The sequence below is a fragment of the Passer domesticus genome, chromosome 2, assembly GCF_036417665.1.
Source record: "Passer domesticus isolate bPasDom1 chromosome 2, bPasDom1.hap1, whole genome shotgun sequence".
NCBI lineage: Eukaryota > Metazoa > Chordata > Aves > Passeriformes > Passeridae > Passer > Passer domesticus.
The window spans coordinates 120,021,850-120,046,161 of NC_087475.1; the positions used below are offsets into that span (position 1 = coordinate 120,021,850).

The following is a 24,312-nucleotide window of genomic DNA, read 5'->3' on the forward strand; positions in this document are numbered from 1 at the left end:
TCTCAGAATAAGATATAAAAATTCCATTATTTGTGTCAAAATACCTTAATAGCAAAGTTTTTTTTTATTGCTATAAGGCATAGAAGTCACTCAGAAAAATCTTTACATGTACAGGACTAAGGCTTCACATGTATATAATTACAAAAGTAAATTATTCATGTTTATCTTACATACAATTTGTAACAAAGATTATCAACTATAAGCTTAATTATAAATTTGGAAAAAAAAGTTCAAGGTCTCTGTACACAAGCTATACTTGCAATTTTATTTTTACTAGTTTTTGACCCTCAAAAAACTTAAGATGAAACAGCAGAGACTAATACTTTGTGTCTTTACATCAAACATTAAGATATTCTCAGAAAATACCATATTATTAAGTAAAACACTGCTATTCATCTCCAAAACAATAAGCATGAATTCAGTTTTTTATATTATATACCACCATATTTCAGTTTAAATCCTAAAGAGCTTCTGTCATCTAAGTTCAATATTTATTTGTCTAAGATTTCCAACTTCCCTGAAGTGGTTACGCTATGGCTCTTTTTTATAAAAAAGTTTTATTAAAAAAAATCTTATTAAAAGCAATCTCAATATCCAATTTAAACACAATATAATCATAAATTTAGTCTGAGACTTTAACCGGCTTGAAAACTTAAAGAAAGGTTAAAGGGATTCAGTTTTAATTAAACATATCTGTAGCAATCTAACTCTAAATCTTCGGGTTTTGAAATCCAATTTCTCATGTGAGTATTATTCAAGATCATATGAATTGAATGACAATCTTCCATGGCTCCAGTCTTTCCAAGTACACTATTGTCCCCTTTGGGAATGAATACTTTACTATGACTGACTGATACATAGTAGAAACACAGTTTCCCCACATTACAATGAATTTCTTTTAATTTTTATTTCTTCATTTAATTAGTGCCTGGATACAACTACTCTAAGATATTACCCCCTAAATTTCTGCTTCGTATGATGTATTACATCAAATATTTTAAATGAAGTAGAGTTTAGAAAACTATTCCAGTGTTTAGCTACCCTATTCTGATATACATATACTTCCTCCCCAGCCTGATAAGACAATTTACAAGCTATAGCCTCTTTTCAAAATATTTAACTTATTAATAAATATCTGGTTTTAATATTAACATGTCTTAAAATACATATTTAAAAGAAATGCACTCAAGTCTTTAGCTGAGTTGAGACATTTAACCTGCACTCATCCCATGAAAACCTTGAGCAATGGATGGGGTTGCAGCAAGTAGAAGAGAGATAAGGAGGAGAATTTTCTGCCTGTTTATACACATAAAACTGACCTATGAAAATAACCTGATCTATCTGCCTTGCAGTCTATATTGATACCAGAAATCACTATTATCTACCTAGTAGGTGAACTCATTATTCAGTGTTAGAGGACATATCCAATTTCAATATTAAAATGCAAGAACTACACAAACCTATTTATCAATGTCTATTCCAATAAAATGACAAGCAGCACTTTAAGAAAAGCTACTTGATCATTCACTATGCTAGTCCTATCAAACAGGATCATTGCTGAAAACAATGTTGCAATAACTTTTCTGTTCAACTTCTGCATCAAAACCAGGATTTTTTTTAAATAAAAACCTGCCTAAAATAAAGAGATTTTCCTTTTCATAGTTTCCTCAGACAGAGGTAAGGAATGGCCAACATCCAGCTTTGTGTTTAAGCAGAAGTAGTTAACTGCTTGAAAGAACTTTTTTTTCATATTGTTTCTTTGCAATATAAATATACTGAACACTCCCTAGATCAATATTTTTGCAAAATCAAAGTCAGATAAATAAAACTGCGTGCTTCTGAAATGCAGCTAAATGAACAAAATAATTTCACAGAAAGTCCCTGTTCAGTAAGAACCAGCAATGCAAGACCTAGTACTTTGGCAGACCTAACTGAAGAGAGAGTAGAGGTGAAAGGGAAAAACAGAACAGAGCCCTCCAAAACCCTAAACAAAAAGGACAGCAAGTATTGAGGACTGAAGAGCAATGATGAATGTCACTTTCATCTACAAGTTTTAGAACATAATTTGAGTGTACCTAGCCTTCAAATAAGAAGCAAACTTATAATTTTGTTTCAAATTCAAAGGGAATAGTCTTCCTGGTTTTCAGAGCAAGCAATGCAATTCTTCTACATAATACTGCCACCTTCCCATTCTGCTAACATCTTTTCTTCTTCTGCCCTCACAAACACAGAGTGGATACTCTTTCAGCAATATTTAGTTTGATTTTAGGCTACAATTTTCCAGCAGAACTTTTGTTTAAACTCTCAGGATGGGTGGGGATTCTCAAGGGTCTTGGTCCTTAGACAACACTGTTGCTTGATCAGTAAAATAAGATGAAGAAAATTATTTCACTGTTATTTTTGCTTCTCTGCATATAGTTTTATAAAAGTCTAGTTATAAAGCTTTAAAAGGAACTTTAGGAAGTTTAGATACAGCCTCGAGTTGCAGTGTGATCCAGTGTGACATGAGTCACTGCCTTTGGGGTATTAAAAAAATGCTTAACACTGACCATGCAACAGAAACACATCTTCATAAGCTACTGGAACACAGAGAAAAATATTATTCATTTAAGCCATGACACATACTTTTTACTATCAGAATTTCACCATTGTGACAAAATTTTCTTTAAAAGAAGAGAATATTGATGTAAAACATTGTGCAGTGGAAAAGAAATTTTCCTAAGAATACTTACTGAAGTCACCTGCAAGGAACACTGCTTCTGCTCCCGGTGCCCACTCTTTGCAGTATATTCCACCATCTGGAAGTTGGTTAACTCCGAAGGTTTTGTAACTTTTCGTAAATTTATCAAGGCCACCTTCACTTTCCTCAATGTTCTTCAAGTGGTTATAAAATAGAGAATACCTTGCAATGAAAACAGAGAACATATTTTAGAAAGATTAGCTAGCATCTCTCTTCTATTAACTACTGCAAAAACCTAAAAAAAAAAAAAAATTAAACACACTGACACAAGATTCACTGCTCTCTACTGGAAGAGGAAAAAAATCTAATACAAACCATGCAACTTTTCCATGGTTGTTACACAGTTTAAAATTACAAACTTCATGTTTGTCACCGCTTTCTCTACTTTACAGGAACATTTTGCACTTTCAGTCTAAAACTACAATTCCTGACTGGCAGCCAAGAAATCCCAGTATTACTACACAACAGGAGAACTTCACACTCTGAACAGCCTAGCACTTTTCCTTCCATCTTATTAATATCAGACACAACCCTCCTAGGGAGAGCTGGATAGGCCTGCCACATCTCTCACAGCCAGTTTTAATAGACAGACAATCTCAGGCTATTGAAAAGTTTGCAGTACAGCATGTCAGCATGGACAAAGTCATCTGGTCCTTGCAGAAAGGGGATTATTAGGCAACCTCTTTACAGAGACAATCAGCAAGACTTTGCAAGTCAGTCCCTGACACTGCAACAATTTGGAAAAAAAATACAGCTTCATAAAAGTAATTATTTGGACCATACCCTACTTACACCAGTAGAAATTTAAATGTCCTAAACCTCTAGCATAAACCTTTGCCTGTAACAGCTTAGAGTTTTTTTGACATATTTTGCTATGCTTTCTCCAAGTAAGTTTCTGGAATTGATGGTAACATCAGGGGTACAATATAAACAAGATAGTCAACTTTGACCCCTAAATTATGAGCTATTTTGGGCAGAAGCACAGCTAAAAGCTGCATTTGAGCATTTAATTAATGCTACCTGTACAGGTTTTTGTTGTTTGTTTGTTTTCAGTAAGACACTCCTGAGATAAATTAGAAATGTTTTTTCATAAACAGTAAATAGTCCTCTGAAGTGTATAAAAACCAGTGAGAACCCCAGCAAAACCAAACTCATCAGCCTTATTACATTTCCTACATTTTGCAAGAGGAAATATAAACACTAAACCAGCACTAAGGAATAACACCTTGGTGTTTAAAGACAAGTAAGTCTGTTAGCAGTGTCAGGACTCTGATTTGTTGCAAAGTTTTGATATTTTTTGGCCCTTAATTAGTTCAAATTAGCATATTAAAATGTCTAATGACTAGTTAAGGTAAACAGCATTACCTGTATTAATTTACAGTACTATGACTACTATTAAGGGTAATCTCCCAGTGAGTTTTTATTATTAAGACTGATGATAATCTTTAAAGGGAGAATGATTTGAAAATGCCTCCAGGAAACACTGCAGCAAATACACTCAGAACTATTTTCGCCCATCCACCTGCATTATTCTTTCAAAATTTGCTCATGGGTATAATCCTCAGAAGTGCATTATTAGCTACTACTGCTCTGATAATCAATTTCATTTATGTCCTTGAGGAAAAATATTTTGTCAGATTTCCAACTCTAAGCATATTATATATATATACACACACAAACTCAGTTGATCAACTTACATTTTAAATAGGTGCAACCAAAGATGTATATAAAGCTTAAATACAAAAACCCAGAGCAAGTCACAAATACCCTCAAAATTTTACCTATATCATCTGGTAAATTCAAATCACTCTATTTTTGAAGGGCTCTCCTCAGGGAAAAAATAAAACAACCACTATAGTTTTGAAATTTAAGCCATTCTTTAAAATATTGTATGATACAAGAAGTATAGTAATATACATATAGATATATGTTTTGTGTATATATATTTAATTGGTTAAGGAAAAAAGTACATAATAAGAAGCATATTTGGAGTATTAACTGCAAATCCCTGTTTCTCTGCCTGTCAAAGCTGTTTCAAAATTGCTGCCTGTCACATGTATTGATTCCACCTTGTTCCACCGTAGCTGAAGCAGGATCTGTTTTACTTTAGGTAGCTGCTCTAACTTCAGAGAAGAGCTAACTGAAGCAATGAGCTTGATACAGGTAAAAGAGAAGATGCGGTTTTGAAATATATTATCGAACCAAAATTATTCTTTTCCTCCCCACTCTTATCACAAATACATTGTCACAGCTTTAAGAACATGATTAGTTGGATGCGGTATTTCCCATACCCAGCACAAAGTGAAAGGAGAGGAAAGCTTCATTTTTAAACAAAAGTCAGTCACAAACCCTTGAAAGCTGCAGAAGACGGAAATGAAACCAGCAGGCCATAAAGGACTGAAAGTCTCAGTGCAGAAAAGGAAAAGGCTACAATTCACTTCACATCACCTAGAGGTGCAACACATGCCAGTGGCCTACTCCTCTTCCTCAACATGATCTCTTCCTAGGAATCAAACCCATTCATCTCCTTCAGAAGAAACAAACATCTAACAAACTCAGGATTTGAATGTGCGATGGATGAAAATGGACTTTCAGAAAGCAAATATGTGATTCCGTATCTTTGTGAAAAAAATCAGTAATACAGACATTGTAAACTCTTGATTCTTGTCATAAAAGTACTAAGAACACCCACTGCTTCAATTTTTGCCTTTCAGTAAATTCAGAGTTTAAGCAAAGCATGACACAAAGAGACCATGGCATTCAATATATGAAATGATCATAAGTGTCATTGTGAAAAAAGACTACTTTTTAGCTCACTTTGCAGAGTGGTGAGCAAGATTACACACTCAATAAATTATTTTTTGGGGAAGAGGAAGGGTAGGCAAGAAAGGGAACATATTAGAATTGTTGAGCAAGGATGTGTAACATTTTTACAATAATGACTTTTTATACAGGACAGACTTGGAACAAGAAACACAGCATCATGTACACTGAGTAAGAATGCTTCTTGTATTTGTACAGAAGCATGCTGCTTTTAATAGACTCAGTTAATTCAGTTATAATTGCTGCATCGCATTGTGGACAAAGATTTTTGCAACAACTAGTGTTTTCTGTAATTGATCCAAAATTATAATCTAGGAAGAATTTATTCTTTTTAACCACCTCCTAAGACTATCCAGTAAGGAACTGTAGTTTGCTCAAAACTCACAAAAAAACTCACCAACTCCTGAAATGGATCAATTACTTTTGCTACAAAGTATTGCACTCATCTCTGGACATGAAATACATCTGGACACAGAACAACATTACTTGTCACAGAAGGCCTTGCAAAACAGCAGAAAGGCCTTGTAAAGCAGCAGCTGTAGCCTGTTGCTCCTTGGAAGGAAAGACCATGCTCATGTCTAGATTTAGGGAACTCTAAGGTTTTGCTTTCATGGTATTTCAGCTTTCATTTCTACATTACTAAGGCTTGTTAAACACTTTTTTATCTTCCAAAGTGACACAGAGCAAATGACAGGGATTTTTTTTTTTTTGTTCAACCAATTGCTAATATTTATATTGTTTAATAATAGCATACAAGTCCTAAAACCAGAGATAAACACTTGATTAAGACTACATTTTGTGATTTCTTCCACACTGAAAGTTATGTCATGTTCAGCTATGCATATATATACTTATATGACAGACTCTGAATGCATTTCGTAAGTGAGAATCTCAACATTCTGGACATGGGAACAGTCAACCTCAGCATCTAGAGCTATAAGTCAACAACAAAAGACTGACATCTACCTTCATACTTTTCAAGTTCTAAGAGACTGCAGTGTCTCTTGAGATTTTGCAATTTCTCAGCATTAATGACACTGGTGAGGATTAAAAGGTAAAAATTGTACCCAACTGACTTGAAAAGTACAACCATTACCTCTGGGACAAAGTAAACATAAAGAGAGCAACAAGAGGATTCACAGAACTTCTGAACAGAGCATCTGAAGTGACTGAAAGAAGTTCCATGTGAAGTAATTTACTACAACAACACAAATCTGACAATTGCAGGCAGCAGAAGGGGGGCTGCTTATGTTGTTCTCCTGGCATTTTTATGAAAAAGCAGGTTTTTCAAGTCCCATATTCATTACTCTAGCCTCTGTTAATATATCAATGCTTCCTAAAACTGAAATTGCTGCCTTCAGATTCTCAGAAAAGATTTTCAGTCTTAGTACTAGCCGAAGAACAGCTACTACCTAGACTGAATCAAAGTACTACTCTATTACCAAATGCTTTTACACCAACATTTTTGCCCTCCCCATCATTATTTCAGTGTGAAACACTGGTAATCGTAAACATCACCTAAAACACAGTCACAACAGTCTTTTTCTATTGTTACATTCATAATTTGTAACACAGCATTGCTTTAAAGCCCATGCTTTATATGCAGCTTTGTTTAAAGCCTTACAATAGAAGTGTAGGAATTGGCTGACTTTCCATAGAAGCAGGATTAAAACATCAAACATGAATTACTATAATGGCTATCCAGTAAACAAGTATCCTGCCAAAAAAAAAAAAAAAACAAAAAAAAAAAAAAAAAAAAAACAAACAAAAAAACCTTCAAAGTGAACACAAAGACAATATTACATCAGCAACCACTTCAAGAACTGACACGTCAGGTAAGCAGTTACTCCCCACACTTCTATCACTAAAACACTCTCAAATATTTTTTCCTATGGATACCTCTACAGCTAAAACTTATGCAGTAGAAGTAAAGTGTTCTCAGTTCAACGGTAAACTATACAGCCTTATATGAAAACACATTCTATTTATTTTGTAACTTTGATATACGAACACCCTAGTCCTGCAGTTCCAATAACCACTGAGTTAATAAAACTATTGAACCCATTAAAAAAGTCTCAAGTATAAGTTAAAATTGTTAGCCTCAATATGAAGCATAAGAAAAATAAAGCTAAGCTTCTCCTTCCTCCCCAAAGTCAACTGCTTTATTGAAATAAGTCTTTTGGCAGATTATTGAACAGTCTGATGGTAAGTCAAAGCACTGAGTTAGAGCACCACATAAAGCTTTCACAACTTTATTCTTCCAAGCAGAAGAGGTACTAACTCTTTCCTGGCCACCTCATAAAATAACAAAGAGGTATTGTAGTATTTTAAACTCTTAAATTTAATCAGATTAGCTTTAGTTTCTCAGGCATCACAGGAATCTAAACAGAAACTAATACAGCAAAAAAAGGACTTGGCAGCATACAAGGTACTCTCATTTAAAGAGGCTGGTGCTGAACACCAAGATGGCTACAAAACTTCAAGACATTGTTATGCCCGTTCTCATAGGTTTTTTTGCAAAGCTGTTATTGCAGTTTACAGAACAGTCAGTCAGCTTACTGTAAGACCTGTGGTGACAACATTGAAATTAATGATTTTAGCCCCTTTTCTGCTTATCATGCTGGTTTTAGTAGCTATTCATCTTTTAGATTTTTTTTGTCCACATCAGCTTTTTGGTCATAGTTTATTTATACAGTACTGGCCCAATATTAATGCTAATTTATTCAAAAGATGAAAGCAAGTAGGAGAGACTTTGATAATGGTATCTGGTATCCATATGGAAAGCCCAATTCTGCAGATACCAAAGGGAACAGGAAATGAAAGAAAATACTGAGTGAGGTACTCTCTGTAACCAAATCCTCCATTTTCCAGCAAGTACAAACATTTAAATTAATGTCAGTGTCATGGACAATAGTCCATAGCTTTATGGGATTGTTCACAAATTGCCTCTTTCTAATATTTCTGCAATCACTTTGAAGATGCAGTTACAAAGACTTACACTGACACCAAAGCTAGTGCAGAGTCCCTGCTCAGACCAGGGAAGCCCCAATTCTCATCTTCCCCTTTAGTCTGTAGCCAGTTATTCCCTCAATGTCTCACCATTCAACTGGTTAGAAAGCAATGACTTGCAGGAAGACTGAGGTAGGAGAGAAAGCTCTTCCTAAAGCAAATTTCTGCAGCCCAGCAAATCAAAGGCATCAGACCACTCTGAACTAGAATGATGCAATACAAGCAAATTCCTGCTGGCAGCTTCTTCAACTTAATTTGTCACTAGTGAAAATATACCAAAACAGGAGCCTTGGGTTTTACTTCATTCTTTTCTCCACCCCCTATCATGCACTTTTCATTTGGCCATTCGGAGTACAGAGTAACCACACTTCAGGAAAATAAGAAGTAAAGGCACAGTAAATCTTGGGTAGATATGGCCACTTGAGATCAACAGATTTACTGCATTTTCAACTTTTACCATTTTATAGTTGTAGTTGATTGACTTGCACTTTCTGCAAGCAAATCATGTCCCATTCAGGAAATTTTTTTAAATATACATTTAAATAGATTAAGGACCATCAACAACATGCAACTCACACAGTCTTTGAAGTGTTAGAACAATTCTGAGAGAGATGCTTGAGAAGCACATATAGCCATAGATGATGATTATAAAGATCTAGGAGATGACCACTTAATTTTGCTTTTCTGCAGGTTAAAAGCAAAGTTGTTACATGATGCTGAAATCATGATCTTAGGAAGTTTTCCCATAGAACATTTGGGGAATTCGGATTTATCTAATTGCTCCATCTGCAAAATTGTTCACTACAAAGCAATTTGCCTCTCTCCAACATCAGAAGCACACTTTTAGCTGAAAACTAAGGCTTCCGCAGGTTGGCCAATGGCATTAAGTTTCTTTCAGGAGTAATAAAATCAACAGCTACCTAAATAAACTGAGGACATAGTTATTCCAATAACGAACTTACACAGTTAAACTATTTACGTTGTAATTCCTATCAAAATCATGCTTTTTTACTAGCTACTAGAAGACCATCTAGCAGAGAACTTGTAAGAGTGAGAAGGAAAGGCAAAAGCTTGAAAAATAATTTTCCAAATTTTCTCTACTTGGCAGATAATGAATAACTCCCAGTTCTCTTTGGATATTTCAGAATGCTGAGGTAAAGCATTTATGCATAGAACACTAATGTAGTGCACATCCCAAACTAAATGCAACATCAAAAATTAAGAAATATTTGCTTGGGATAAATAATTCATGATCACTTCTTCTGTTGAAAACCATCAGCATAAGACAAGGCATCTGATTCAGCATCACTTCATTGCAAAATAATTTAAAGTACAATGACATGCAAGTCAAGCCCTAATAAAACGTCTAGTACATAGAAGCACAACCAAAAACAGGTAGAAAAAGGGGAACTACAGGTTTTCTTGACATCCTATCAGCAATTTCTAGCAGAGATGTAAAGACCTATAAGCTGTGAGGTCTAATAGGGATAAATATACTTTCACAGTATTTTAGCAAGAAGATTATTTGTTGCTGACCAGCAGCACCTTCCCTGTTTTAACCATTAAGGTAACCTAGTGGCTTTGGCAGCATTTGACAGCTGTAATGTTTTTGCCATCAGCATCAGAATGAACACACACAGTTCTTAATTCAGAACCAAATGCATTAGAGATTACAAAATATACCAAATGCAAACTTAATGCAATCAATTATTAACAATTGCTCCACTGGCTTATCTAAACCAATCCCAGTCCTAAAAACAATCCCCCTCCCACTCACCTCACCCTGGCCAAGATTTAGTGGCTCTCTTATACACACTCCTGTTCATCTCTCACCCACTTCAGTTTATTAGAAACACATGGATGCACCTCACAGGTTAAGTGTAACAAATTACTAGTGTTTAGAAGGACCAAGAGACATTTTCTTTCCATCAGAAGACCAGCAAACTACTTAGAGACATCAATTACAGGAGAAAATAAGAAAGAACTGTGCACGTATCAACACTTCCTACAAGAAAGCCATTTACTTTAACTCTATAATGGAATAAAAGGTATACAGTAACTTTGAAAAATTAAACAGAGCACACACTCCTCAAGGTAAGGAACAAACTAAGAAAACAAAAAACAAAGTAAGAAAAAAAAAATTTTAAAAAAACCAAACAACCTACAGACAAAGCCCCAAACCTTACACAGCAAACAGAAATACTAAGCTGTGCTACAACCTTCTGGAATGGCACAGCTATGTATATTCTGTATCTGCCAATGCACTCAAGACATCTTCCCTATCATGAGGGCACAGTCTAAATAAGACAGCAATTACAAAATAATGAGAGTTCTGTACATTTTTTTCTCTGCATGTAAGGAGACAAATTTACCAGCAGCATACTTCATTTATTTAGGTATAGGATTTCTTCATTTCAGAGTCATTGTCCCACGATTCCTCTGCTAAGTAGTCTTTATTATGCATGAGTTGTACACTAAAGCCCGTCTTTTAGCCATAATAATTTGTTTCACTGTTGTGATGATATCTGAAGTTGATGGAGTTTCTGGAATTAATGTAACTACAGAGAAATCCCATCACATCTGAGCAGAAAGCTGCAGAAACACAGCGACAGATTTTCTTGAAATCAGTAGACTGAGGCTGCGTTAGCTCATGTTTCATATTACACAAGAGAAAATAAACTGAAAGGTCAGTTGAACAGTTACAGCATTGCCCTTTTCCAAGGTAATCAGCAGAGCATGTAGCAAAGACGTGAACACAAGCGTGACTGGAACGACAGTAGCTGATAAAGAGGCTCTTGCTGCCAAAAGTAGAGGGACAAGACACTGCTCTCTCTCAGTGGCTGTCGAGGAGTGGGGCACACTGTACACCTTACTTCACTAACTCTGATTTATTGCTTTAATTTGAAATTGTGTTCTTGCTAAACATTCAGGTTTCCATACTGCCGAAACACACTAAAAAATGTAACACTAGACATTAATCACATTCACGGATAACCTACAAGAACAATATAATTATTAATTTGTTTGTAATATGGAAACAACTGAGTCAAAAATCCATCTGGTTTACTAATGCCTTTTTATTATATGTTCATGAATTCTTCTTGTTATTCAGTACTCTTTAACTGGAAACCAAATATTAGGTTTTCTCCCCATGCTAAAAGTAGCTTGGGGAGAAAACATCCTCTTCTAAGCATGTATTTATTAGTAGAACATTCAAAACTGTTTCTACTCATCATATCAAAAAATGCTTAGAAGTACCTTAATCTAGGAAGAACTCAGATGTTTTATTTACCAGAATTCATTTTAATGAAGCTGTAAACAACAGCTTATTGATTCCCATTTGATTCCACTGCTAGTTATTGCTAACAGACCCCCTTTGTGTTAACAGAAATCAAGGTCTAGTTTGGGGGAGAGTCAGGGTTTACTACAGCACTACTATAAAGCTGGAATCAAAACAAAGTTGTTGTGCAAGAGACTTCAGGGAAAAAACAGTTTTTTAAAAAATAATTTGCAATTCTCTTCTTGATAGTCAAGTGTTATTAACTCTTGCAGGACTTCAGTAACCTGAAAGCACCAGATGGCATCATTTCTAAAACATTCGTGAGGTGAGAACCAGCTCATACACCTCCTATGGCTTGTAAAAGCCCTGCACAGTGACAAAATAACAGACTTCAATAACCCCTTAATTTTGTTTTAAAGCTGGTTTGTATATTGTGGATTTGGGTTTTTTATTAGCTTGCCACAGCAGCAAACATAAGAAGACACAGGTTTCTTTTCAAACTCGGATTTCAAGTCTGCTGCCTCAGTTTGACTTCCATATTGAAAAGCTGCAAGTAACATTGACTGTAATCAATGAAGCTCAACACAAGCCTAAGGACTTATCTTTCTAAATAAATTCACAAGAAATTAAAATGGAAAGTTTTATTTGTTTACCAATCAGAAAAAAAGGCTTTTAAATCAGAAGTCAGAACTCCTGATTTATTTGAAATAAAACACCAGATATTCCTCACTACCTTTGTCACTCATCCCAGTCTGAAGGAAACACAATAGAGTAAGAATTGTTATTTGAATTCCCTGACAGAAAACTGCCTAGCTGCTCTAGCTGCTGCTTCATTTGCTCATTTCCACAAGTCGTATTTCACCTCCCTTAAGAATATGCTCCAGAACTTAAAAATAAACTCATGATATAATGGATAAGATCAACAGCTTGTATATTTAAACTATTGTATAGGTCACTATTTGAAAAATATGTTAGAAACTTAAATAAAAATTCTCATCCTTGATAAATACCAAACAAACACAACCTTCCCTTACTATAGGATTGTTTTTTTGTTAAACTTAAAGCCATCTTAAGAGACTGTCAAAAAGATGGTTTGAGAAAAGGTACTCATATCAACACCTGGCTTCTTTACTGCCTCTCCAAACTGTTCTTCCTATAACAATTTTCCTTTCCATAAACATACAGTATTCCACCTAATTAAATACCTCCTTACATTTTATTAGCTTTAGAATGTGGATGTACTCATGCATCATCTAAAAGACAAGATTTGTTTTCTTTTATCATGCACAAGCATATACTCCTAATCCCTCTGTCATGCACACAAATATCCTGCCATTGTAGGTTTCCTCCTGGCCTTTAAGTGTTTGTCATCATCCACTTTTCATTTACTTCTGTATTTTATCATAACAACCAAAACTTCACTGTACTCCAGGAGAGAAAAGCCTGCGTGAGATTTTTGCACAGCACCATAGCTAGAAAAACAAGTATTAAACATGGCATGAGAAGGAAGGACTATTGCTTTTATTACTGACCACTATGCCAGCTTTGATCATCCGTCACTGGTTTGATCAGGGAGTGTTGTCTCTGCAGGCTCAGGAGCTGGGAGGGCTGTTCACACAGAGCACACATTCAACTCCCCCAGCATGCCTGCTCTGTTTGCTGGGTTCCCTGTAACGCCTGGGAAAAGCAGCCTTTTGAGAAGACCATTTTAAGGGAGAAAAAGTCACCTCTAGTGATTGGAAAATAAGATCTGGGATATTTGGGGGAGGGTGTGGGGGTGGGGGGTGAACACCGTTATCACACCAGCGCCAGTCACCTCAGCAGAGGCACCACAGTGGCTTCACAGCACAAACTTTTCTAAATTTAATTCTTAGCTGCCGTCACTGCAGATAGTACCAATAAGGGAAGCCAACCACTCCAACATTTACACAGTCCACAATGCCAAGTCCTCATAATTTACTGTCCATGTACTTGCTAGAAGTATAATTAGAATTTGTGTACTTGAGAAGTGTCTGTAACTAGTCCCAGGCAATCAAGTCCATTCCCACAGGAGCCAAGCAAGCTAAAAGCAAATATTGTTGTTAAGGGCTGCTATGAGTAGTATGTCACATTCATGGCCAAGCACTTTCAAGGTGGTGCAGTCTAAACAGTTTATTCCATACTTCAGTTAGAATAAATACTGAGGTAAGAAATACTAGCCATTGACAAGTTTCTATCATCCAAAAAAACATCAGATTTTCCAAATTGCTATACTGAAATTTTTAACCTTTATCAAAAACAGGACACTTCAGATTTTACATAGTCTGGCTATTCCTGTGGGACACTAAGGTACCGTATGTCTTTGACATAATCTCTAATCTAACTAAAACTGTATGATTTGCTGAATCACCCGAATCTGTTAAGTATGCCCAGCAGCTGTTGGATTCATCCCACACAGCCCCTTCCACATGATTTAAGCTCCTAAGTACATATGGCATAACTTCCAAGAAGCCTCCCTTCTGATGTGATTTCAGCTGTATTGGATGTTAGGGAGAGCCCAATAATTTCAGACATCATTTGCTTTGCAGCCTCCAAGAACATGAGTGTTATCTACAATGTGACTTGAGTGGCACAACATTAGAAAGCTTATGATTCAAGTTTTGAATTTATATGACTAAAGAAAATTTCAAACAAAATAAGGGGAGAGTATTAACTAGTGCTTCATTACTATGCAACACTCATCTCTTAACTCAAGGCACATCAAGTCAGTGAAGTTTACAGCAGAATTTTAAAAATCTGAAGTGATTAGGTAACTTGGAACACAGAGAAAACCACTTGCAGCAATTCACAGCAGAACTACAAACTTAAAATGTGGCATTGCCAGGGTTAGTCATCCTGATATACACATGCAGGTGTAACTACTCTTACTGTGAAGTACTACTGGGAAACCTTCTGAGATAATGGAATAAACCTTTATCTATTATTAGGAGTTAGGAAATAGACGATGTAACAGAACACTTTATTTACTGGGTAGATAAAATTGTTTTTCTGCAATTTCAGGTTCATCTTGTCTGCTTAAGACTATATGCACCTTCTAAACCTTCTAAAACAACTACTTAAGTTAGAGCCATCTTTCATATAAACTTTTGACATAAGCTTTGTTTATACAAAACCTTTTTTGTAGAGAATTAATATTACTAAGCACTCCCTACAGATGGATAAGCTTAAACAGCAAATAGGTTGAGCAACATAGTAATGGATTATATGCTGGACAGAATTTTCCTTTTTAGTAATTTTCCACTCATTATGACATTCTCATGACTACTTAGTATATTTTTTTTTTCTCTTTATAAAGGAACTTAGACAACGTGCACTGGCTGACCTGCCTGAAAAGCTGTATTTTAAAGTACCTGTCTATCTTTAAAGAACAAAATAGAAAAAACAGTGTACTATAGTCTTGATTGAAAAATATAAGTATGTATATGATTATCTGCAAATCTGACTGCTTACATCCCCTCTCCCACCTGAAACTCATACAACAGAACATAAAAGTAATATCTCTTTTACTGGAACTAAGCCTAGAAAATACTACTAGCTCAAATTTCCAGCCTGGAGAGCTGCCAAAGAAAAACCTACAAACTGAGCCAAGCAGGACAACAGGTTAGTCCCAAAGCTTCAGTCAGCAAAGCCTCCTTATTTGAGGTCAACTTGATATGCACCAGCACAAGGGAATAACAAAGCAGAAAAACCATGAGCCAAAACTTCAAGAGTTCAGAGTTTTTTAGGAAATTAACTTCTTCATTTGTGAGCTACATATGAAGAATGAAGCTGGTAATAATGATAGTAATACTTCCATGGCATCAAGGGAGAAAATCTGTATTTTTAGCTATGCAAAGAATTAATGTGTTTAAATTTTTATCACCTTTTATTCTTTGCATCAGAGTAGCCTGGCTCTTTATTATTCCAGAAATAAATGTGTAACTTTTAAACTGTATATAACCCTCCCAAAAAGCCATACTTAAACTTTTTCTTCTACTCTTGGAGAGCCTGAACTCACATTCAGCATTTTCAAAGCTACACATACATTACCATCTACACCATAATCACCTATTCTGTCCCTTTCAACACACACAGTTTGTGCACTGCCAGGTAGAATCCTTTTTCAATTGCCAACTGAACTGGTACAGGATGAAAGATTTGAGAGTAAAACACCTGCAAAAATTGACAGGGGGTGCCACCTAGAGAGAAGAAAATAAATATTCTCTTAGGACCAAGGCTCCATTCCTGTAGGTTTCACATGCAAGAAAACAAAATTCTGAACAATCCAGTCCCAATTCAACATCAACCCAATCCTGAGCAGGAGGCTGAGACTCAAACAGCTTTGAGCAGTCCCTTTCAACCAGAATTGTTCTCTGAGCACTTAGTACTTCACATCTACTGTAGCTAGACAGTTTTGCTTTAGAAGAAAATAAATTTAAAACCATCACAAAGCATGTAAGATATATAAAACCAACAATGGAGATCACGACAAATACTACCAGCACAGCAAATGCCAAAGTATTCTAATATATCTTGGATTACTGGCAATCACATACACCTCCCCTAAGCTTGCATTAATTTTCTTTGTGTCTCTGTATCTACGCACACAAGAATTCCACAAGGCTAAAACACACAAAACTATGGAAAAAACAGCCCAGCTACTACCTCAAAAGTAGTTTAGCATCTATCTTCCTTTGCAAAGAACAAAACATACCTCTACATCACCAAGGAGGGAGTCAGACAGTTTAATTCATTGCAAAATGATGGCTAGAATTAGTGTAATGCCACACATTGTGTAGCCTCTTACACAGCAAAGAGCTGCTAATATGTACCTCCCTTATTTTTAAATCTGAAGGAAGACTGAATTGTTATAGTCCATCATTCATATACTCAAAGAAAAATTCATAATTATTCTCATTTCTTTTTTTTTTTTAACTGAGCATCTAGTGCTTTTAAGAATGTGCACACTAAATGAACTCTTAATTTCTTTTAAATGTAAAGCCACAGAGTGGGTAATTATGTGACAAAGTTTACAGATACCTTTGTTCAAAAGCTCTGGTGTGGTGTTCCAGTGCACCACATTACTCAGTACGCTTCCATTTGGTTATGACAAAAAGCTTCCAGCAACACACCAGACAGACAAGAGACTGGCAGAAAGGCCCTTCATTCTCCTTCACAGTCCTTTAGTACAGGCCAGACAGACAAACACAACCCAGAACCACAGCTTGTCTCCCAAATCCAAATTATCATGCAGCCCATACAGTTACGTTTCACGTCCTACATGCAGCAAAAGCTTGCTTAAGGTTTCCAGCACAAGATGTACATATCATGTGAGGAGGAGAGCAATAAGCAGGGCTTGAATTTAAATGTTCTTTTTTTCCTTTACCTGCACTGGAAAGCACCCCTGTGCATGGCAGTGGGACTGGAACTGCATGATTTTTAAGGTCTTTTCCAATCCAACCATTTAAAGATTTTAGGAAATACAACTGAAAAAACCCCAAATTTTCAATTTGTCAGACAGCTTAAGAGAAGCCTCTTAAGTTTATCAATTATTCCTAATCAAGCATAAATTTTCAGGTTGCTTACTGAGTTACAATCCACAAAACCTAGATTCTTGAAGGTTTAGTCAGTATGTATAATGAACAATTTGAACAAAAAGTGATCCGGACAATATTAAGGAGTCCAAACCAGCAGTTCATCTCTCTTTCTAGTATTAAAAGAGTTGCTAGAATGGCATTGCACTTGTGTAACACTTGGCTTTTGGGAGAGGCTCACATCTGCTCCCCAACACAGATCTCAACTTACACACATGATATAACTGTTCTGTTAGACCCTTTAAGAGCACACAGGATCAACTCAGCTTCTCCATCAGCCCTCCCATTTAGTTCTTCAGGCTCCCAGCATTTTCCAAGCAAAACACTGGGTCCCACAGCCAGGCCCTGACCTGTTATTTTCCCACAACTTTCCCTTTTGGCAAGACCTTACTCCTCCCTTTATATTACAATAAAGGTGCACAATGGCAGGCAAAAGCAAGAAACGTAATCAACTTAAAAAGCACATAAGATATGATGTAAGTATTTTTAAGATCTGCAAACACATATATTTACCCTTTCATAATACTTGAATTCAAGATACCTCTGCAATAATCACAAGGGTTGTTTATCGTCAGTAATGTATGATGACATGATTTTTGTTTGGCTGTGTTTTGGTAGGATACAACATTTCCCATAATATACAGCATTCCCTGGAGTACTGACAGGATCATATCCAATACAAATTGCATCATGAATAATGCAGAAGCTATTTCTTTAACATTTGACAGTTACCTATATTTTTAAAAATTTAACAACAAAAGCACTTAAGTGGTTCTATCTACTAATAAAAATTTCTTAGTGATATCTAACCAGGATATCAGAACACCAAGAATTAGTGAAGACTCACACTGAAACATGCCTTTATTTCACCTGAAGGTTGATTGCCATCTTGCTCATGTAGACAGATGATACAATGATGCAATTATTTATGCTCCCTGCTTTTGGCCATCTCCCTTGTCAGCTATCATAACAGAGCACAAAGGAACAAGCAGGCAGAAGCAAAAATCTACCACAAAAGTTATTGAGATTTCATGGGATCTGCAATTACCATGTCACTGCTATAACCATCATGAAAAACAACACTACAGGTTGCAATTACAACCTGTTTGCTCCAGTTATTTTATGACCACCCTAATAATTATTTAAAAACCCTACCCAGACAACTCCCACACCACACACTTCCCCTTCATAGCTGGAAAACAGAACACAGCTGTGTCTGGACACCTTCTGAAAGAGATCTAACCCAAGCTTTCATGAGAACCTTTAGAGCTTCTCTGCAAATCTGCATTTCCTATTTTCCTTTTGCTCCCAAGTTTGCCTTGGCTCTCACAAACACTCACATCCTTTAGTTCTATTTTTGTTGAGGCAATTAATGTTTTTAAAAGAAGTGGAGTGAAGTTATTAGAGAAGACAGGAATTCAAATTTATATTACAGTAGCCACTTTGTGTGTACATGCATTTGAGTGTAGGAAATTCCACTGCAGTCATCCAGTCCCAAATTTGCTTTGACTATATTATGAGTGGTAGAAACAGCAAAGTAGATTAGAATCTTATGCTATTATGTGCAACAGTACCCTAATATTTTATCCTCATCATGTCACCTTCTATTCAGGCTTCCAAGTCAATATGAGTTTTGAAACACTAAACTTGTAATCCGATATCCTACACTGCAGCTGTAACATACTAGTCTGTTTGCTGGGGAAATGTACAATTCTGATATTGTTTAATAAATAGCTCTGTCATTTAATTAAGGTCACATATGTAATCTGTATTTGGCAAGATCTATCACTGTAAAACCTCCCCACTTTATTCCACATCACAAAAGAACCTTTCCTGAGTCCACCTGTCAAGACCACAATTTTCTCTTTACTTCAATTTCCTCACGGTTTCTTTCATAATTCACAAGTGGATCAGTTGATGAAATCGTATCAATAGAAACAGCAGGAAAAAAGAAAATCTTAAGCCAAAGCTTTTAGCCTAGGAAATGATGCATTCACTGCCATAGTACATGCACAACATGTACTCTACATGCCAATCTCTACTGTTTTCTAGATGCCCCTTTGCATCTTACAGGCTATTCGATTTTTACCAGGTAAAAGCTCATACCCCACTGAATTCTGAGGTTTTTACAATGCCTCTTGTCCTCTGAAGGGGAAAGCAAACCACAGCAGGAACACCACCTTGATGAAGCACAGCAAGACCCAGAGAACTCTCAACCAGCACTTTTCAGCTCCTTCCCATCTTCTCCAACAGAGCTGTTCATGCAACCTCTGTCTTGGTCAGCCTATTCTGTACAAAGCTTTAGAAAGCTAGAAAAGTAATTTACAAGCTGCAGGGGATGGATACTTTCTTTACACTGACATTTGAGAATCAAAAACTTCAGCAAAATAGATTCAGAAAGCTAATCTACTGCAGATAGATTTTAAAAAAAACTAAAAAAACCACCCCACCTTCTAGTTTAAAATAAAAATACCTATACATCTGAAACATTTTATGGGAATACACCACTGCAAAATATGAAAGACATTTATAAAACAGCCACAAATTACTGTTTATGCCTACTTTTCTGTTACAGTACAGTTTCACTGCCACAAGAATTATGGTCCTTGAAAAAAAAAAAATACACTTATCCTTATTCTTCTCCTATTCATCACTTATGCTTTTGCATGATCAGAAATGTCAAAGCTAGGGTCTGGAGCCATCAGATCAAAATTATGTTTCTCTGTGCCAGGAAAAAGCAAATGTCAGCTTCCAACCTCTCCAAAAAGTTAGTAAAAAGTTAATTTATATATTTTAAGATTTTATACTATTCTTTCTCTGATACTGATCTGTCTTACCTTTCTTTAACTAGAAACACTCACTGAAAATACCAGGAGTAATTCTACCAAACAAAAAAAAATCCCCTCAAACACCAAGAAAACAGCACAAGCCACTTCTGGTCTTTATTCTCCTGCTTTTTCTCAACTAGTCATCATCACTACGGCAATTCAAGGAAAACCAAAGGATAAAACATATACCTGTTCAACTCAACAATATCTATGCATCGTCTGTATTCAACAGCATTGTAACAGACATGACTGTAAGCACCATGTTGTCTGACACCTATAATGGAGTAATATTGATAGAATGAATGCCAGAAAAGGTTCCAGAAGATAAAAGCCTTCTCCCTTCTCACAAATCCCTGAATTTCTTACATTTCCTCGCAGGCAATCCACACAGCCTGGGAAAGAAAACCAAGATAAACTTAAGAAACATGATAAGAGAACAGCACACATACTACAAAAAAATATTGACACACTTGGCACATCTGCTCTTTTGAACAAGCAAAGTCTGGACAGACAAACATTAGTTTAGAAAAAATGTTAAAAAATAAATACAAAAACCACCACAGTTTACTACTATCACATTGCTCTCCTTCACACAGACTAAACATGGCTTGCATTAGACAAATGTCATGAAGCATTTAATAAAAACCTATCTGTGAAGAAATCTCAGTGGCATTTTTACAGTTATTTAAACAAGCAATTACATACAAAGAACACTGACAAGAGTCAACAATACCCAGAGCAGCCTTTGAAACTGATAACCCACAGTAATCAGTGGAGTCAAATACCTGAAGTTCAATCTGTTACCTCTTGGTAAAGTCCACAAGGTGCACAAACATGGTGTCAGACCTGTTTCAGTCAGGCCCAGCACCATCTAAAGGAATTATGCAAGTGCACCCAGGAGCTGTCTCTAAGCCTTCCAATGGTGAAAACTGTTTTTCTAAAACCAGGTTTACATTAGAAATGCTTGCCAATGTATTAGCAAACACTACCAAGTGAGTAACATCCCTCTGGATGTAAAAGTCCTTACTGGGTATGCCATTAGATGAAGGCATTTATGAATACAGTTTTTAACAGGGTTGGACTGGGCACCAGCTGTAATTCATATGATGAAAAGTATGTTCTTACACCATAAACTGTGTCAGTGTTGTTCACGATATTGGTAATGCCTTTTTGCAGACATGTACTACTTTCTATGGATTTTCTACTTCAGTATGTCCCTCTTTTGGTTTCCCTGTCAAGGAGTACAATTATTATCCAACCTCCACCCCAGAACTCACTACCCATTATTGAGAAAACACTTTAAATTGAATAACAGTAATGACAGGTACTGGGTTTGCAGAAAACTGTTCTGATCTCCACTGCATAAGGACAAACAAGCTGTTCAGTGAGACACCTGGAGAAGAATCAGATTTGGCATTTCCTACATCTGTAAGGCTTGGGAGCTGCTTCTGTCAGAAATCATTATGGTCAAAGTGGTCTACAATGACACTTAATGGACATAATTGCCGCTTACAGCTACCTCCATTTTAAGCTGGAAATTACTCAAGTCAACCCTGACTGCTGCTGAAAGCTTAGTCTGAGGTCTACTTCGATGGCAATTTGTTATTTATGATATTAGGGAAGGTCATGCCTTACTTCTTGTTCTGCAACCCAAAGTCCCCCATCTCAGATGAAGTATTTGCTTCTGCTGTAGAAGAAAGTTTGTTTATGTCATTGCTTATACTACTTACTGCTATGCAAAAAGCCAAATCACTTGGCCAAAATAGAGAGTCTCTGATAGTCACACTCAAAGACATCGTTTGTTATCTTGTAATACTCAGGCCATAACTTCATGGTCCAGAAGAGATCCTATTCACAATGCAAAGACACGTTAATCCAGTCATTGTTATTGTGCAGTAACAACATTCCTGCTTTACTGGCTGTGCTAAAATAGTTGACATCCAAGCCCTATTTCAGTCCAAATTTAATAAAATTTCAAGTGAGAAGGATCATTAGTTGTATTTAGCCACCTAATCTTTTTCGTAAAGCTTTTCCTGTCCTTCCTGAATTCACAAGCTGTAGCTGAAATACACACATCTCCAAACACAAACTGAGTGCATTAATTTTACTCATTTGTAACCCACAGACACTTTCTACCAATTAAAGTTGTAAAGGACTAGGTTAACTTAGTATTATGAACACTTTTTCACCCTATTATCAGTTCTCAGAAAAAGCAGGAGATTGCTTTCCTCAGAAGAATAATCATGTTTTCGAAAAAAGATTTATAGACTGTCTTTCACTGTCATTTAAGAACCTTGTATTTTTATTATCCAGTTGAAAAAGTTAGCAGAAATGGTTTAAGTTTAAGCAATGGATGAATGAAATGTGTTAAAAATCTACTGGGAGCCTTGCAGAAAAGGAACTAGTGACACCTGCTCTATTTGGAGCTGTTCTTAAGGCCTGAGCATCTTGAAGGTTCACCTGAGTAGCAGTCATTGCCTGAATGTGAGGACAAAGTGAATTTTAGACTAGCTTATGTACCATCTTCAGTCCTAAAACATGCTCACACCTACCTCTGGAACAAAATACCTTCAAGAGAGAGAAAAGGCAGCTCCTGCTAGAAATCAGCATTCACTGCATGGAAATTCTGAGGAAAAAGGGGCGAAATTTATATGCATGTAGCAAAGCTAAATGTGCCCACATAGTATCAGTACATGGCAACATTAAGTCTGGCAGCAAACTTCTCTAACCTCCCCCAGGTCTTGCCTCCTGCAAACTTGAGCTGCTCAATCATCCTCTACCACAGCAACATGAAAACACCACACAACTTAGTTAGACACTGACATTATGACCCAAAAAGAGTAAAAAAAGGAAGCACCGTATCAATTATTAGGGTTTTGAATTTTTGAGGAATTTTCTCCATTCACCTACATACACATCAATTATGGCATCTAAAACTGAGGGCACAGGGGGGACATGAAGAGGTAGTCTTCAGTTTTGAAGTGTTTTTAACTACATGAATTTACAGTGCTCAAGTGAAGAAGCAAGTAATCTGATTTATGAACTCCTACGCTTATTTATTTTAGGACAAGTAGCTAATAGAAAAAGCTCTTCTGCCCAAAATTTTTGATGAAACAAAGAAAATGCAAAGAAGTTTGGCAAATATCTCTAAATGCTAACACTTCTTATTTATAAATTTTTGTCTGAAAGAACTAATCACTGTAATCACATTCAAATTACACTGCAATAGCAAGCAGATTTTTAATAGTAATTTGCTATTTAAAGAAAAAGCTGTTACAAGCCTGATTTTTTTCCCCTTAAATACCTTCCAATTGTTGTAAACAGAATTAAAACAAAGCAGCAATATTTTGAAAAAAACCTTTCAGATGTTTATAAAATCAGGCATTAAGGAACTCTTATTAGAAAATTTGTAAAAAATAAGCCATAGATTAAGTCTACGAATTCTATAAGCCATAGCTAAACGTGTCAACGAACTCTAGTGGAGGCGGAATTTACACACAGACCAGAAAAAACTCCTCAAAAAAGCTGTGTCTATATATACTTATGCATTACACACAAAGTGCAATTAATAAAGGTATTTTTATGGTCTTTGGAGAAAATACATAAAAGCAGCAAACAACAGAAAAACTACCATTCACACTCAAAATAAGCTTTACATCACTAAAAGTTAAGCTACAACTACCTTGAATTTTGCACAGACTAAACACATCTTTAGGGATCCGATTCCTCCCCATTTTTAGCAGTGAAGGTTTATGTTTGGGGGTTAAAACACAGACCATTCTGATACTCTTACCAGTACCAACCTCCTGCCTCAACTGACCTTTTTAATCCCTTTATCACTTTAGACTTTCCCCCAGATGGCCTGACAAAGCAGGCAGCAACACCTCCTTGGATTTGCTTTCTCCAAGATAGGGGGAAAGCTGCTTAGACAGTGGACACAGAGCCAAGTGTGAAACCCAAATGCTATGCTTTGCTGCAGCCTCTCTCCCACCACTTTGGGGCTTGCCAATGAGATTATTT

The 24,312-nt window shown here is 36.2% G+C and overlaps 1 protein-coding gene across 1 annotated transcript in view; it reads right to left on the reverse strand.

Moving 5' to 3' along the window:
- The window catches only part of GBE1 (1,4-alpha-glucan branching enzyme 1), a 136,417-nt gene that overhangs the window by 101,580 nt on the left and 10,525 nt on the right, over nucleotides 1-24,312 (reverse strand). The window contains exon 2 of the mRNA XM_064410946.1: nucleotides 2,733-2,902. Within this exon, the coding sequence (XP_064267016.1) occupies nucleotides 2,733-2,902 (170 nt within the window). The remainder of the gene's footprint in view (nucleotides 1-2,732; nucleotides 2,903-24,312) is intronic.